The sequence below is a fragment of the Amphimedon queenslandica genome, unplaced genomic scaffold (assembly GCF_000090795.2).
Source record: "Amphimedon queenslandica unplaced genomic scaffold, v1.1 AMPQUscaffold_13519, whole genome shotgun sequence".
Taxonomy (NCBI): Eukaryota; Metazoa; Porifera; class Demospongiae; order Haplosclerida; family Niphatidae; genus Amphimedon; species Amphimedon queenslandica.
The window spans coordinates 920,724-935,259 of NW_003546245.1; the positions used below are offsets into that span (position 1 = coordinate 920,724).

General features: G+C 36.3%; 4 protein-coding genes across 5 annotated transcripts; 2 read left to right on the top strand and 2 right to left on the bottom strand.

Annotated features, from left to right (window-relative positions):
• Positions 1–162: 162 nt before the first annotated feature.
• LOC100632648 (pyruvate kinase PKM-like) lies at positions 163–5,118 on the bottom strand. The gene is made up of 12 exons (XM_003382879.3): positions 4,874–5,118; positions 4,140–4,231; positions 3,962–4,078; positions 3,766–3,885; positions 3,624–3,711; positions 3,467–3,561; positions 3,250–3,378; positions 2,698–2,874; positions 2,299–2,413; positions 1,650–1,854; positions 1,225–1,303; positions 163–525 (listed from the first exon to the last, which is right to left on the bottom strand). The coding sequence occupies exons 1-12, from the start codon at positions 5,082–5,084 to the stop codon at positions 313–315; spliced, it is 1,641 nt and encodes a 546-aa protein (XP_003382927.1). The 5' UTR covers positions 5,085–5,118; the 3' UTR covers positions 163–312.
• Positions 5,119–5,211: 93 nt separating this feature from the next.
• LOC109583027 (uncharacterized) lies at positions 5,212–7,454 on the top strand. 2 transcript variants are annotated; one of them, XR_002185325.1, is made up of 9 exons: positions 5,212–6,322; positions 6,368–6,508; positions 6,557–6,673; positions 6,843–6,895; positions 6,942–7,014; positions 7,100–7,105; positions 7,163–7,248; positions 7,307–7,309; positions 7,370–7,454. XR_002185325.1 is itself a non-coding variant. In XM_019998187.1 (7 exons), the coding sequence occupies exons 1-7, from the start codon at positions 5,483–5,485 to the stop codon at positions 7,196–7,198; spliced, it is 1,266 nt and encodes a 421-aa protein (XP_019853746.1). In that variant the 5' UTR covers positions 5,212–5,482; the 3' UTR covers positions 7,199–7,262. The 2 variants fall into 2 exon arrangements, 1 of the variants encoding a protein (XP_019853746.1); XM_019998187.1 differs by lacking the exons at positions 7,307–7,309; positions 7,370–7,454 and having other exon boundaries at positions 7,163–7,262.
• LOC100632776 (hepatoma-derived growth factor-related protein 2-like) lies at positions 7,404–12,747 on the bottom strand. The gene is made up of 12 exons (XM_019998175.1): positions 12,569–12,747; positions 12,440–12,516; positions 12,125–12,305; positions 11,976–12,071; positions 11,416–11,855; positions 8,518–9,864; positions 8,419–8,468; positions 8,295–8,365; positions 8,139–8,240; positions 7,896–8,060; positions 7,765–7,836; positions 7,404–7,716 (listed from the first exon to the last, which is right to left on the bottom strand). Exons 1-12 carry the CDS (start codon positions 12,662–12,664, stop codon positions 7,597–7,599), a joined length of 2,817 nt encoding a protein of 938 aa, XP_019853734.1. The 5' UTR covers positions 12,665–12,747; the 3' UTR covers positions 7,404–7,596.
• Positions 12,736–14,531, top strand: LOC100636771 (high mobility group protein 20A-like). Its single transcript, XM_003382743.2, has 5 exons — positions 12,736–12,823; positions 12,874–13,049; positions 13,617–13,713; positions 13,759–14,001; positions 14,168–14,531. Exons 1-5 carry the CDS (start codon positions 12,790–12,792, stop codon positions 14,494–14,496), a joined length of 879 nt encoding a protein of 292 aa, XP_003382791.1. The 5' UTR covers positions 12,736–12,789; the 3' UTR covers positions 14,497–14,531.
• The last annotated feature ends 5 nt before the right edge of the window (positions 14,532–14,536 follow it).

Genomic DNA, 14,536 nt, shown 5'->3' on the forward strand with positions numbered 1-14,536 from the left:
CATTGACCATTATTATTATTATCAACTAGACGATGTTAGCGACGAATATTACTGTGTATGATTATGTACTGTGTATGATATAACCTTTTCACATCACTTATTATTTATGAATCACAGAACACAGTCTCGTAAGATGCTAATAATAACTATAAAGCACAAGTGTGTACTTTTTAATTTTAATCAAATAATACTAATAGCTTGACTATTATAACAGCAGCAGAAGATTACACACTACAAGCTAAGCTAGCTATGACTATGTATTATAATGTAACTACATAATGAGTGTCCACAATGAGAGAAGGCTTAAGTCTGTTACTCCACATTTAAGATCCTAATAGTGTTTGTATTAGCTGGTCCAGGCCTCCAACCACTAAGAGCAATAATGGTTGAGCCTTTCTGTATGAACCCTTTCTTTTTCCCCCACTCAATGGCGTAAAGGAACCTCTTCTCCATATCGTCTGCCCAGTCTGATTTATCCTTTGGATGAGGGAAGACCAGTGGATGTATGCCACGATGGAGATGGCACTATGAGGAAAAAATAAACTTTAATAGTATACATTGGATGAACGTATCACATTCATGCATGCTTTAAAATATTCATTAGGTTTAAGTATACCTTGGCCATTAAGACATTGTTAAAAATGTAATAAAGGAATTGAGTCACTATGAGACACAATTACCCTATGTACTCAACCATTTAATCATCAAACCAAGATAAAGCACTTATACAGTTACCCACAGCACAACCACAGGCTCTCAAGCCTAAAGACTGACACACTCTCATAAAACACATCCTGAGAAGTATAATAAGGACATGGTGTCCTCCACCACAATAGAGAGAACCACATCTTAAAAATACTTTAAAATTTAATTACAATGAACAATCCTGATAATCATGGGAGTGTGATACATGTTAGTTTATTTGATCACTATGGTCACACATCATGTAATGATCAAGTTACTTTGCTTCTGTAAGGGCTCTATTGGCTGAAGAATATACTGTATGTTTATACTATGAAACTAGATCAAACATCTGTAATTAATTTATTGTATGCTATCGCCGTCTCTTGTAAAACCACTGTGAAGAATAATAATATTACAACAAAAAAGTACCTACGTCTGCTACTGCAGTCATTCAAATCACGCCAGAGGCCACACAAGTACATGTACATGATATTGTACTGTGCATGTACATGATATTGTACTGTGCATGTAGGCACTTACAATGTGAGCGACTTCTTTATCTCTAGTGACTGAAATGATGGGGCAATGAGGACGGAAATGAGACAAATTGAATGCAGTCCTTTAGAAATAGAATGCACGATTAATAATAACAATAATAACAATAACAACAATAATAATAACAATAATAATAACAAATACTAGACACATATAATGACATCATAATAGATTTGGCAGGAGAGGAGTGTGATTTTCTTTTACTAAGCATTTCTGGCAGAGATATCGATATGTTTTTTTTATAATCTGATTTTTAGACGGAAATGTATATAAGGAATATGATATAATAATTATACGTCATCAAGTGATCGAATGTGTGTAGTCTGAAGTACACACTGACACAGTAGCACAAGAACTCAATGGGCCGTGACTGCATTAGGTCATCAAGAAATACAATATGACTATATTACCTTCCTGTAGTAGTCAGACATATGATGGCTGCTGCACTCTGAGAGAAAGCTGCATCAACTGCTGCAATAGCAGTGGTGGTCAGTGTCTCGGTTGGTTTGGGAGTCAAGAGACGTAACTCATCAAAAACCACACGATGGAACATTGCAGACTCGGCCTCGCAGCAAATCCTGTGCATTATGTCAACTGCTTCAACTGGATACTTACCTGCAGGGATGACAAAAACAAATAATACAAAATTTGTAAATAATTTGTTTAAACAATGACATAATTATGTTAGCTCCTGCTGGCCTGACAATATTAAAAAATAACCCCATCCTCTTGCTGCTGCTGCTGGCAAATACAAATTTCCTGGAACTCTATACAAATACAATATAACAATGCCAAACTTAATAGAGAATATTGTTTGATCTTCTAATAGATATTGATTTATACCAATTTCCTCAAGCGTGCACGCAGCAGTAAACAATGATAATCTGATAGCCCTCATCAGTGTCATAATAAAAGCAAAGGGCATAAAATTTATCTTTCATTTTGGATCATCAATACACATTGTCTATACTAGCTCATTCTTAATAATAAATTATAATAAACAGTATTATCATTGCTATCAATGATAATAATCAAGTGTGTGTTGCTGGTTTCCCATACCTTTAGCTGTTTCCCCTGACAACATCACACAATCTGCTCCGTCGAGAACAGCATTTGCAACATCACTTGTTTCTGCTCTTGTAGGGCGTGGCTTTGATACCATACTCTCTAACATCTAGAGAGAAAGAAAGAGGGACAGAGACAGAGAAAGAAAAAGACAGAGAGAAAGAGAATAGAAAAGGGTTTAATAATTCAAGAGCTGTAGGTCAAAAAGGACAAACACTGACAACTCAAAAAAATCCCTCAAGACCATTATCACAACCAAAACACGATCATAGCTATAATACCATTACTATAATTATACTATAATATTATCATTAGTACAACCCATGATCAAACAGATTAGTCTATCATTATTATTATTAATATTACTATTTTAATAGCATTAAGTTCATTTACCTGAGTTGCAACAATAACAGGCTTGCCAATCCTGTTGCAGCGACCAGTCATCATCTTTTGTGCAAGGAAAACTTTCTCTGCCGGTATTTCAATACCGAGATCACCTCTGGCCACCATAATACCGTCACTGGCTTTAGCAATCTCATTAAAATTAAGCACACCCTCTTCGCTCTCAATCTGGAGAGAGACAGATACAATGTAAGTGGAGGGAGAGAGAGAGAAAGCTATAAAATTATACTAAACAAGCTAAACAGGGTTTCCTACAAAGCATATGCTTCATGAGCTGACAAGCACTACAATACAGTACGTGGCATTTGGAGAAACTTTTAAAATTCATAAAAAATCCAAACTTGATCGAAATGAGCTCAAAGTTGATACACTGCTTAAGGACATGTATAAAATTATAAAAATAGTTTTACATTCAAAATAGAGCTATGGTCATGGCAAAAAGGCAGTGGATATAAGAGACAAAATGCTAGAATTCATCTCATACATTATATCACTGCACAATGAAGTTTTGTTCACGCAAGTCGTGTGTGATATTTTGTGTACCTTTGAAATGATTTTAATGTTCTTTCCTTTCTCTCCTAACTCAGCTCTCACGTCGTGGACATCTTGAGCTTTACGAATGAAAGAAGCAAAGACCATATCAACCTTGTTCTCTACCCCAAAAGCAAGATCCTACAATAGGTATACCAACAATAATAATGATACGAATAATTAAAAAATATGATGGTAGTAATGTAATACTTAAGGCAATATGTTTGACCTTCTTGTCTTTATCTGAAAGAGCTGGCAGATCGACTACAATCCCGGGAAGATTAACGCCTTTCCTTGAGCCCAAATTCCCACCATTTTGAACAACTATATAATCAATTATTATACAGTAAGAGAGGGATCAGTATATACACAGGGCACAAACTAACCAGTTATGAGTGTAGTGTCAGTTTTATCAGTGACTTTAAGTGAAATAAGACCATCGTCAACAAATACTATCTCACCACGTTTGACAACCTACAAAATTTATGCATGTATTTCATTCCCTCCCTCTCTCTCTCTCTCTCTTACTTTAATAATGTTTTTATAGTCCACATAGATGAGGGAACCAGTTCCACAGTCCTTATACTTTTCATCTATGGACAATGTCAGCACGTCACCAGTTTTGAGGCTAATCTCTGCAGACCCACCCTGCATATATAGTACACAATAATAATTAAATAATCGCCTCTCTTTGTATATGAATATTAAATTACATGCAACTCACTCCTTCTAGGAGCCCAGTCCTTATTTCAGGCCCTTTAGTGTCAAGAGCAATAGCAATATACTTATCAGGCATCTCTTTATTAGCTGCACGGACATTCTCAATAGTTTGCTTGTGATACTAAGAAGAGAGGAAGTTAGAGATACAATTTAAACAAAATTTTATTTGGAATTAAGCTTACTGCATGCTCTCCGTGTGAGAAATTCAAGCGAGCAATACACATCCCTGCATCAATGAGCTTTTTCATGACACTCACCGACTGGCTAGCAGGACCTACATGTACATGTAAATCAAAAACATTACGTCGTGATTATGCAAACATCCTATAATGATCATAAATAATAAACAATGCTGCACGTACATATAACCATATTCACCTCTGAAGCATGCACAAAGCAAGGGGGGTCCACTAATATTGTGATATTCATTACACATTCACGGGACAAGCTGTAAATTATTTGTTTTATGACACTTTAAAAAATCCTATCAATTATATTTATGGCATTTGCTTTTTTTGCAATTGAATTTAATTTGCCTTTCTTAATTGAATCAGAATCAGCTCAAGCTTTCTACTTAGGGGTATCAATATAGCTAGTAAAGTTTTGGAAACAATTTTGGAAAAAAGCATGTGAAGTGTGAAGAATATCAATACTATCGAGACGTACTATGGCGTACATGTACAAATGTACATGCTATACAAAAATACAAAGAGGCTTTCATGGACTTGTCTTTAGACAAAAGAGTCAAACGAAACAGTTTAAGATAATTTTAAGCTATTCATCTTTACCCACCACAAACGCATATCATACGTCATGACAAGAGATCAAAGCTTAATTATAAAATACAATATATCTAACATATAAAACACATGTGTTGTACGTGTGTGTGTGTGGTTGAAATAGGTTAGTTTCTCACCAATAGTGCAGATGATTCCAGTGTTTCTCAAGGTGTGAGGATGAGTGAACATATCCAACAGGCAGAGATGCTCCAAGTGAGTGTTGGCAAGTTGTGCTTCGGAATGAGGGGCATCGTGTTCACCCTGGCTACTAGCTGAAGACCCAACGCGAGATCTCTTACCACTTCCACTGGTAGGTGCAGCTGGCTGTGCTTCCGAACTGTCCGCCATTTTCAAGCTAACAGGGATCCGGGATGCGTGGGTGTGTCTGTTATCACTTCTTCAGCACCTCCCATTTTCAGTTTGCTAGCTAGGGCGTGGCTGGGAGTTGCAATATAATAATGGATGAAGAAACTGCTCTTTCCAAGACAGGAGCCACAGATTTCCTCATCTCTCATCTCTTAAGTGCAGATCAGCATGGAATAGTAGTTGCATCTTATTGTAGAGTAGCAGGCCATCCCTTCCCAAGCAAGCTTTATGCTGTAAAATTGATATTCAATTTCACAGATGATGACTACTCATCTTCAGTCCTTTCCAACCATTTTGAGAACGAGTGGCTCCTTCTTTCTAGCCTCCCTCCACATCCCCAAATAATAAAGTACTGGTGTCAATTTGTTTCTGTCATACCAATGGAATTTGTGGAGTGCTGTCCTCAAGAAGTTTGCAAGAGCTTTCCAAAAGACAAGCACTTTACTAGGAAAGGACAGTTCATTGTTTTGGATTATCATCCACAAACATTGCAAGAGTTCTTAACAAAGGAAGAGAACAAACCGGTCGACTTTAAAATAATCCTATCTATTAGTTCACAGATACTTTCTGCAGCCAGTTATCTGGAGTCTAACATGATCTGTCATTTGGATTTAAAGCTTGCTAACTGTCTTGTCAGAGGAGAAGAAGAAGACAATCCTCACATTGTATTGTGTGATTTTGGTAGTGCAGTGCAGTTCTCAGACTCAACAATGAGCACCCAATGGTGTCATGGTTTGAGTCTGGGTGGTAATCGAGCTCACCTGTGCCCAGAATTACTCTCACAGTATTACAGCTATAAAACATCAACGTCACGCTTGCAACAGCCTTCAGCAGCACCCATATCACTGGCACAAAGGCTATTATGCTATAAAGGACAGCCCTCATTTGCAGTTGGTGTGCTGTTATATGAAGTGGGCTCATGTGGAGAGCATCCATTACCTGATTATCCATTGAACTACATGAAAGAAGGAGTAGTGACTTACGGTGAATCTGATATAGCTGAATTACCTGGTGCCTATTGTCACCAGCAGTATTTTGATTTATTGAAATCTCTAATAGCTTGTGATCCTAAACAAAGACCTAATTTAGAGCATACACTAGATACAATATGCAAAATAAAGGAGGACATAGAAAACCAAGAAATAACAGGTAATTTAACAGGACAGGAAGAGCTTAAAAAGCAACTTATAAGAGTAACAATAGAAAGGGACATTGCAAAGGTATAGGAACACGGACACAAAATAATAAATTATACTTTTATATAGTCACAGTCTGCCACCCTGGAGTCTGAGAGAGACAGTGCACTGGAAAAGATTAAAGCAATGGCTAATCAATGTGAAACTGCAGCAACAGAGCTTGAACAACTTGCACAACAATTTAAATCAATGAAAGAAGAGCTACTGGCGGTAAATATGCTGACAAGGAACATGTTATGTTAGTTTGATAATGTATAGGTTAAGCTTGAGCGTGATGCTGCAATCCAAGCCAGTGAGGAATTGTTTGAAGCTTATGAGCTACTCCAAAAAGAACTGGAACTAGTATCAAGAGAACGAGACCTTGCAAGAGATCAGGTCAGGGTTTCCCATAGGATGATGGCATAATACTCTTGCTCCAAAAGCCATTTAGTCTGGGAAAGCCAGAAAAATATACATGTACTATTATAGTGCTTGTCACAGCATGCTTTGTGGGACACCCTGGATCAGGTATCAAAAATCATTATTAAAATTGTTCCTATTATAGGTTAGCAAGATGAGACATTTGTGCTCTGCTGTGCAAACAAATGAAGAAATAAAGTGAGTTGGATTTACCAGTATTGAGTTGTGCTAATGATTGCTTTAGAGAATGTATTAATTGTCAGACATTTTATCATGTTGAAGAAAACACAGAGGACTCATGTCAATGGCATCCAGGAGTAAGCCAAATTATAATTACCTTTATCTATTGTTATTAACTACTTTTATAATGCTGCATCTTATAAATCTTCTCCCATCATTTAGAAATTTGTAAGTTGTCATAATTATTGTGCCTTAAGTAATAAGCAATTGTGTAATTTTCTTTAGTTGGTAAGTCCAATAAGGAATTTGTTGTTCACTTAATGTTTTATTTTCATTTTTTTCTTAACACATCATCACGGATCCAATAGTTTGTAAGTCTTACAATGCATTCTTGTTATCATTAATTTTTTAAATTTTCTCTTCCAATAGAATGTAAGTCACAACTCCAACACCTATTATCAATTTATTACTATTATTATTATAAAACTATAGCGTTGGAGCTGTTGCTATAAGAGAGATGAAAACATTCCAGGCTGCAAGAAATCATTACATTATCATAATACAACATAAATAGATAGTTACTACTGGACTGACGGATGAGGATAAATGAGTGTGTACAAGTGTGAGAGTGGACAGAGTTGCAATGCTTGTGTGTGTATCTATGAAATATAATTAAAGCACAATTGTAATACTTGTGCTATATATATTATATACATGCATCATAGTTCTGGTACCAACTGATCATCATCATCTGAGGAATAATGCTGGCCACCACTGGATAGCTCAGCATAATTTACTCGCCCACGCAGGGCAGAGCGTCTACTTCTCCTAACTATTGACTGGAAAAAATTAGTAAAGTTAATAAGTAATTAGTGTCAATGTTATACCTCATCTTCCCTGTCACCCGAATCTGTTTCTAATATAATATTGTCCTTTTTACTGGGATTTTCTTCATCAACCTATACTCAGTATGCAAAAATGAAAGAGTGAAATCTACTAGTTTGAACAATAATACAACCTTTCTCTTTTTGATATCGACTCCACTTTGGTCTTGAACACAATTATTCTCATCAGTCACTGTCTTACTACTAACATCCTTATCACATACAAAGAGACCCTTGATTTTATTGTAGACTTCATTAGCTTTGCTACGCACTCTACTGTTACCTTTATACCTACGAACCTATTAATTGAACATATACACAGGATTCATTAATTGGTAATGTAGTAATGCTAAAAGTGGTATAATGTATAATGATACCTTTCTTAATGTAACAACCAGGTCTTTGACTTGAACAATGTCAGAAGCAGAGAAATGATAGTCCATTAGACCACGTAGGTTCTTCAAAGCCTTCTGTGGTTCCTATGTGTGCATGTACACTTCAAAATGAATGACACTCTGTATTTGTGTACTTACAGCAGATCCAACAATTAAAGATACTTTTAAATTGTAGTTGTATGCTTGAAGAGCTTCAACAGTAAGCATGGCTATTAAAATAGTAAAAGTACATGTACATACAAAAGAACACACACAGACTTACAATCGGATATTGGTCTTTGAGGTGGAGGTTTGACTTTCTGCCTTTTAGTACTACATGTATAAAATTATTATAAAAACCTTTAAAGCCATAATAATGCACCTGGAGTCTTCAGTTGTCTTTTCAGTAGCTGCTGGCTTTGTTTTCTTTGCTGTTGTATCAGATTGCTTGCCACCTTGAAGATCAACCGCAGGATTGCTAGCAGAACTTGCTTTGTCTTCAGCCTCAAGAGGAATATTTGTAACTGCCTCTTGGACTGATTCATCTTTGCTGTTAGACGATCCTTTGTCTGCTGTTTTCATACCATCATTTTGACTTACTGGATCCTTGTTTTCTGTAACAGTGTTATTTTTCCCTCTAGTATTATTATCTATGGAATCATTAATCTCCATTGTATCACTAGACTGTATAAAGGGAGCATTTGCTGCTGCTGGAGGCAGTGATATTTCTATATTACTAATCTCTTCTTTTGCTGTTTCAATTAATACTTGCTCTTCCATTTTAGCTCTATCTTTTGAATTCTCTTCCTCTCCAAGACCTCCTGATATTTTAACTTGTGCTAGCTCAATTGTAATTGCAGCTTCTTCTTCAGTCACTGTGGTCTCAGGGTCCACTGTCATTGCTTCTTCTACTGTCATTGGTTTCTCTACTGCTGGTGCTTCTTCCATGGCCATTGCTTCATCCACTGTCATTGGTTTCTCTACTGTCATTGCTTCTTCTACAACCATGGCTGCTTCCACTGTCTTTTCTCCCGATGGAATCTCAGCTAGTATGTTAGGCTTTACCTCTTCAACCATAAAAACCTCTTCTGTTATTACCTCTGTCTCTTCCAATATTCTTTCTTCTGTCTTTTCTCCTACTTCCACTGGACTCTCTTCTACAGCTATTTCCTCTGTATTCACTTCCACTGCCATCATTTCTTCTACATTATCTTCCAGCCCCATTTCCTCAGTTTTTTCCCCTACTCCCATCGGTTCCCTTATCTCGACTGTAAGATTCATTTCTTCTATTTTTTCTTCAACTGTCATTGTTGTTGTTCTTACTGGTCGTTCTTCAATGGGTTTCTCTACATTTGAGATTAATACTTTTATTTCTATTTTGGGTTTCTTGTCCTCGGCAATCGTTTCCTCTACAATATCTGTCTGTGTTTCTGCCATTTCTTCAATCGATATCTCTAATCTCTCAACAGCCATTCCTGCTTTAATGGAGTCATCTTCTCTTGATATTCCTACTACCTCTTCTCCATTAGAACTATGACTATTGATGGCTTCATTTGTCCCAGCAGTACTTGCAACTTCATCACAAGGTTTTTCTTGTGCTGTTACCACTGCTTCCATTTCATGATCTTTGTCTTTCATCAGCTCAGCAAGGTCACTATTCTCATTCGTTCTTGCATTTTCATTGTCACTAATAATCACTTCTTCTTCTTCTTCAGTCGCAACAGTGGGCCTACATTAAAATATTTTAGATTATGATTTCCAAATACATTTAACATTTTATAGTTGCTCAAAATCTGACCAAAGACAATGCACTAAAGTTTGAGCTGATTCCAAAAAAAAATTCTCGAGTTATGACCATTTAAAAAAACAGGCCAATTTTTGGAGAATAACTAAGGGTATAATTAGTAATGCGGTAGCGTTACTAAGTAAAATTCACCCCCAAACAAAATGGCTGCCACGACTTTTGCAGCCTTGCTATATAGCCCATGATTTTTTCCAAAAAATGGCTCTGAAATCACCTCCAATTTTTACTACATTTTCTGATACACATTGATGTCCTTATGCTATGTAGAAAGTTTGAGCTGATTCCAAGCTCAAATTTTTGAGTTATGACCATTTTTAAAAACGAGCCAATTTTTGAAAAGTACCCAAGGCTATAGCCCATGGTTTTTTCCAAAAAATGGCTCCGAAATCACCCCTAATTTTTATTACATTTTCAGATACATATTGATGCCCTTATGCTCTATAGAAAGTTTGAGCTGATTCTGACTTCAAATTTTCGAGTTATGACCATTTTTTAAAATGAGCCAAATTTTGAAAAATATCCAAGGCTATAGCCCATGGTTTTTTCCAAAAAATGGCTCCAAAATCACCCCTAATTTTTATTACATTTTCTGATACATATTGATGTCCTTATGCTCTATAGAAAGTTTGAGCTGTTTCTGACAAATGTTTGTTGAGTTACGGCCATTTTAAGAAAATGCCAAAATTTGAAAAATACCCAAGGCTATAGCCCATAGTTTTTTCCGAAAAATGGCTCCAAAATCACTCCCAATTTTTATTACATTTTCTGATACATATTGATGTCCTTATGCTATGTAGAACTAAGTTTGAGCTGATTCCGACTTCAATTTTTTGAGTTATGACCATTTTTAAAAAACGGCCAAATTTGAAAAATACCCAAGGCTATAACCAAGAGTATATAATATATAAAGAGAGTATCGAACGGCCCTATAGAAGACTACTGCATGACGGCGTATTTGCTCAAAGTCACAATCCGCATACTCCAGTATACTTACCATATCACGTGATCCACCATGTGGCAACATTATCTGGCCCTTAGCTTTTAAAAACTTGGCAATCTCTTCCAATACAAGAAAGGAACTTGAAAGAAGGCTGGAAAGATGAACTACTAAGGTAGTGCTGCTAGTATCCAGGAGTTTGTGCCCCAAGCACTTGCCAACTCGGGACAATGGCAACTCAATGTCTACGCGATAATTATATTCATTGATAAAGTATACTGGAGTATGCGGATTGTGACTTTGAGCAAATACGCCCTCATGCAGCAGCTTGTATAGGGCAGTTCGATACTCTCTTTAAGTATTATATACTCTTGCTATAACCCATAGTTTTTTCCAAAAATGGCTCCAAAACCTGTACACGGTCTTTGACCAAATTTAATCAAAACTGAAATTAAAAGAATTATCCATTTTTATTCTCTATCCTTATGTTTGAGCTGATTCCAATCAAAATTTAGATTTATTTAGATTCATTTAAATACCTCATGTCTGCTCTAGTTTCTACATGTGCAGGATCAAGATCCATAGAATCCTGCACAGCATCTGATACAGCCACTTCCTCATTTGACGTCAATTCTACTTTTATCTTATCAGAGAGTGGCGTCCTATTATTAATACGTTTACTTCTCCTAGTACTGACATTAGGAGAAGCTGCTGCTTTACTTGACGACTTTCTCTTAGCAGCTGATGATACTGGGATCTGTAAGGGATCTTCACTTGTATCTTCATTTTTATCGTCAATCGTAACTTCAGTTTTATCTTTGGGAGAGTTTTGAGGACGAGACTCATCTTGCAATAAAGGAACAGTTCCTGCTGTAGATGGTGAGTTCTGGCTAGTAGAAATGGCAGGGCTTGAAGAGCTACTCTTTTGAAGACGAACGGACCTTCTCGTAGCAATCGAACCAGATTGAGACACAGCCTCCTTATGACACATAAAAGAAAGGAGACATAACAAAGAGAATAGAGAAAGGAGATATTTCACAATAATAATTATTTTAAAAATACACACATACAAAAAGAAAAATATTAAGTCAAAACATACAGTTATCGAAGCATCAGGACATTCTTGTTTAGGAGTTATCGGCTCTGTCTTAATTTTTAAAATGTCTTCTTTCTTAGAGCTAGATTTCCGCTTATACTAAAATTAATGGTGTTAATGTGACATGATTACAAGTACACACATACACGTACCTTTCTTCCATTTTTCATAAATTTCTTCAAGAGTGCTCCGTCTCCCGATACCTGTAGGTCTGGGTCTTCTTCGATCTCCCACACTGCTTCGGAGAGCCCGGGTCTCTGCCTCTGGGAATTCTTACGAAACTTTTGCTGATACCTCTTGAAAGGAACTATGTCTTTGCTTGGCAGCCATGCACTAACATGTATGCAAATGCAGAATAATAAAAAATAACAATAAACTAGAATGTATATATACATTATTTTATTGTGATAGTACAATAATTATTATGTTATACTTGGATATAATAATAATAATGCACAAATACTCACACATTATGAGTTCCATAGAAAAATAAATAATAAGAGTTTGATGAAGGGCAATGCTGTCCTGATGGCTTTGGTAGTACCTAAATATACAAATAATTTATAGGTGTAGCATTATTTATAGTAGGAACTTACTCTGGCTGGCCAGTGAGGAAACCCTCTCATTTTAGCCCACACCAAGTCAGAGACCTCAAAGTCCTCTGAATCTTGTCGAGCAGCAGCTGAAGACATTGAAAAGGAGAATTCTAGCTAAGAAAATGCACAGTTTTGTAAACACAAAATTTTCCACCTGATTTCTAACTTTCAATATGGGCGTGGCCATATTTTAGCCCCGCCTGTTTACCATCACAAACAAAATGGCAGATGAAGAACAGCTGGAGCTTCAGCTTGGTAATGAAAACCAGTTTCGGGAATTTAACAATCATTGTATCTAATTTAAGGTGCAAGTTTTGTAGATGGAAAGCTGGTCAAGCTGCCCAAGAAACCGATGTCTGCTTTCCTGTACTTTTGTCGAGAAAAAAGGAAGAATGATGCTAAATTGAATGGAGTTAATTTATTAGAGGGCAATGCCATCCTAAGCCAGATGTGGAAAGATTCTTCTATGGAAGAGAAACAGGTAGTATATTGTACAACCAGTATTTGTAATTAGGCCACTCCGATTAATTTTATCATTTTGTTGACTGACTTGCTTGAACGAGATTTAAAGTAATACATCCATTCATGTTTAATATTTTGTATAACATATATATCAGGGTTTCTCACAGGATTTTGGTAGTGCTCTTTTTTTATAATTTTTCTAATGCATTTTTTGTGCTGTATCAAAAGTTTGAGATAATTCCAACCACACATTAAATTTTTATGAATTTTTAAATTTACTCGAAAATTGGGCCAAAGTCCCTGTACTATAGTACAGGGTCTTTGGCCAAATTTTGCCAAAATGACTGAGGAGAGAATTCTCCATTTTTAATATTTTTTTCTGTTACATTATGTTATGTAGCAAGTTTAAGCTGATTCTGATCAAAATTGATTTTTAATGAATTTTTAAAGTTGGTCCAAAGCCATGTACATGCATGTACTATTGCAGTGCTTGTCAGCTCATGAAAGATGCTTTTTAGCTCACTTAGCAGAATTGGAGTTGTGTATAATTTTGATTCTTACTGACATTAAATTTATACTTTTTCAGGTCTATCTATCTGCTACTCTTGCTGGCAAAGAGAAATATAAAAGAGAAATGTCTTACCTCATGATGAAATATCCCGACACCGTCAAAGAATTACAAGGTACTGGCCCTGTAAATTAATGGATTATTTTATTGTATGAAAAAGGAACGAGAAAAAGGAAAAACTCGGCTAAAGATGAAAGCATTCCAGCTCCAAAGAAGCGAGGAAGGAAGAAAAAATCCACTCCTCCTCCTCCCCCTCCTCTTGCCTCTCTTCCATCAAGGCCATCACCATCAGAAGCTCCTCCTATTACTAGTAAAAGTATTCCACCAACGCTGGTCCAGGAAGTTAAAGTCCCTGGAACTGATATTTCTATATTCACTCCGGAATTTTTGGAGCATAATAAAAGTTGGTGAAACTTTATAAAGTCAGTCACACGAGCCTGATAGCCCTGCAGTGTGCATTCTCCCATATAGCTAGCTAGTAGAATTTAGACTCTGGATAAGTTGAGCTCCAAATTTGCATGTTTTACTAAACCTTTTGTAAAAAATAATTATGAATGTGTATTTTGCAGAGCTAAATTCACAGTTAATGCGATTGAGGAGGGTCAACAATGACTTGCAATCTGAGAACAGTAGACTGGAGGACAGTGTCAGTGATCAAGAAAGGAACTTAGCAACGCTCAAGATGAAACTTGCTCAATTCAAGCAAGAGAACGATAGCTTGGAGACAAGTGTGAGACAATTAGAAGACTCTATCTTTCAATCTTTTGGAGGGTTAGTGAGCGGAAGGAATAAAGACACAGAATTCACTTCAGCCGAGGAACTGTTACAATACATAATAGTTAATGGTGTGACTGGGCGAGCTTTGGCCACCGCCGTCAAATCTTTTACTGTACCGTAAATAATTTTATTTATCATTAATTTTTATCAAGAAAATATTG

Bases quoted from the DNA above. Each gene is read 5' to 3' on its own strand.
- LOC100632648 (XM_003382879.3), bottom strand. From the start codon at position 5,084: ATGGCGGACAGTTCGGAAGCACAGCCAGCTGCACCTACCAGTGGAAGT. The intron at 3,886-3,961 runs GTGAGTTGCATG...CTATATATGCAG, and splicing joins GGACTGGGCTCCTAGAAGGA to GGTGGGTCTGCAGAGATTAG. The intron at 2,414-2,697 runs GTAAATGAACTT...CTTTCTCTCTAG, and splicing joins CTGTTATTGTTGCAACTCAG to ATGTTAGAGAGTATGGTATC.
- LOC109583027 (XM_019998187.1), top strand. From the start codon at position 5,483: ATGGAATTTGTGGAGTGCTGTCCTCAAGAAGTTTGCAAGAGCTTTCCA. The intron at 6,323-6,367 runs GTATAGGAACAC...ACTTTTATATAG, and splicing joins TAGAAAGGGACATTGCAAAG to TCACAGTCTGCCACCCTGGA. The intron at 6,896-6,941 runs GTGAGTTGGATT...TGATTGCTTTAG, and splicing joins CAAACAAATGAAGAAATAAA to AGAATGTATTAATTGTCAGA.
- LOC100632776 (XM_019998175.1), bottom strand. From the start codon at position 12,664: ATGTCTTCAGCTGCTGCTCGACAAGATTCAGAGGACTTTGAGGTCTCT. The intron at 9,865-11,415 runs GTATTTAAATGA...ATTTTAATGTAG, and splicing joins GAAACTAGAGCAGACATGAG to GCCCACTGTTGCGACTGAAG. The intron at 8,061-8,138 runs GTATCATTATAC...TTCAATTAATAG, and splicing joins TGGTTGTTACATTAAGAAAG to GTTCGTAGGTATAAAGGTAA.
- LOC100636771 (XM_003382743.2), top strand. From the start codon at position 12,790: ATGGCAGATGAAGAACAGCTGGAGCTTCAGCTTG. The intron at 13,050-13,616 runs GTAGTATATTGT...ATACTTTTTCAG, and splicing joins CTTCTATGGAAGAGAAACAG to GTCTATCTATCTGCTACTCT. The intron at 14,002-14,167 runs GTTGGTGAAACT...TGTATTTTGCAG, and splicing joins ATTTTTGGAGCATAATAAAA to AGCTAAATTCACAGTTAATG.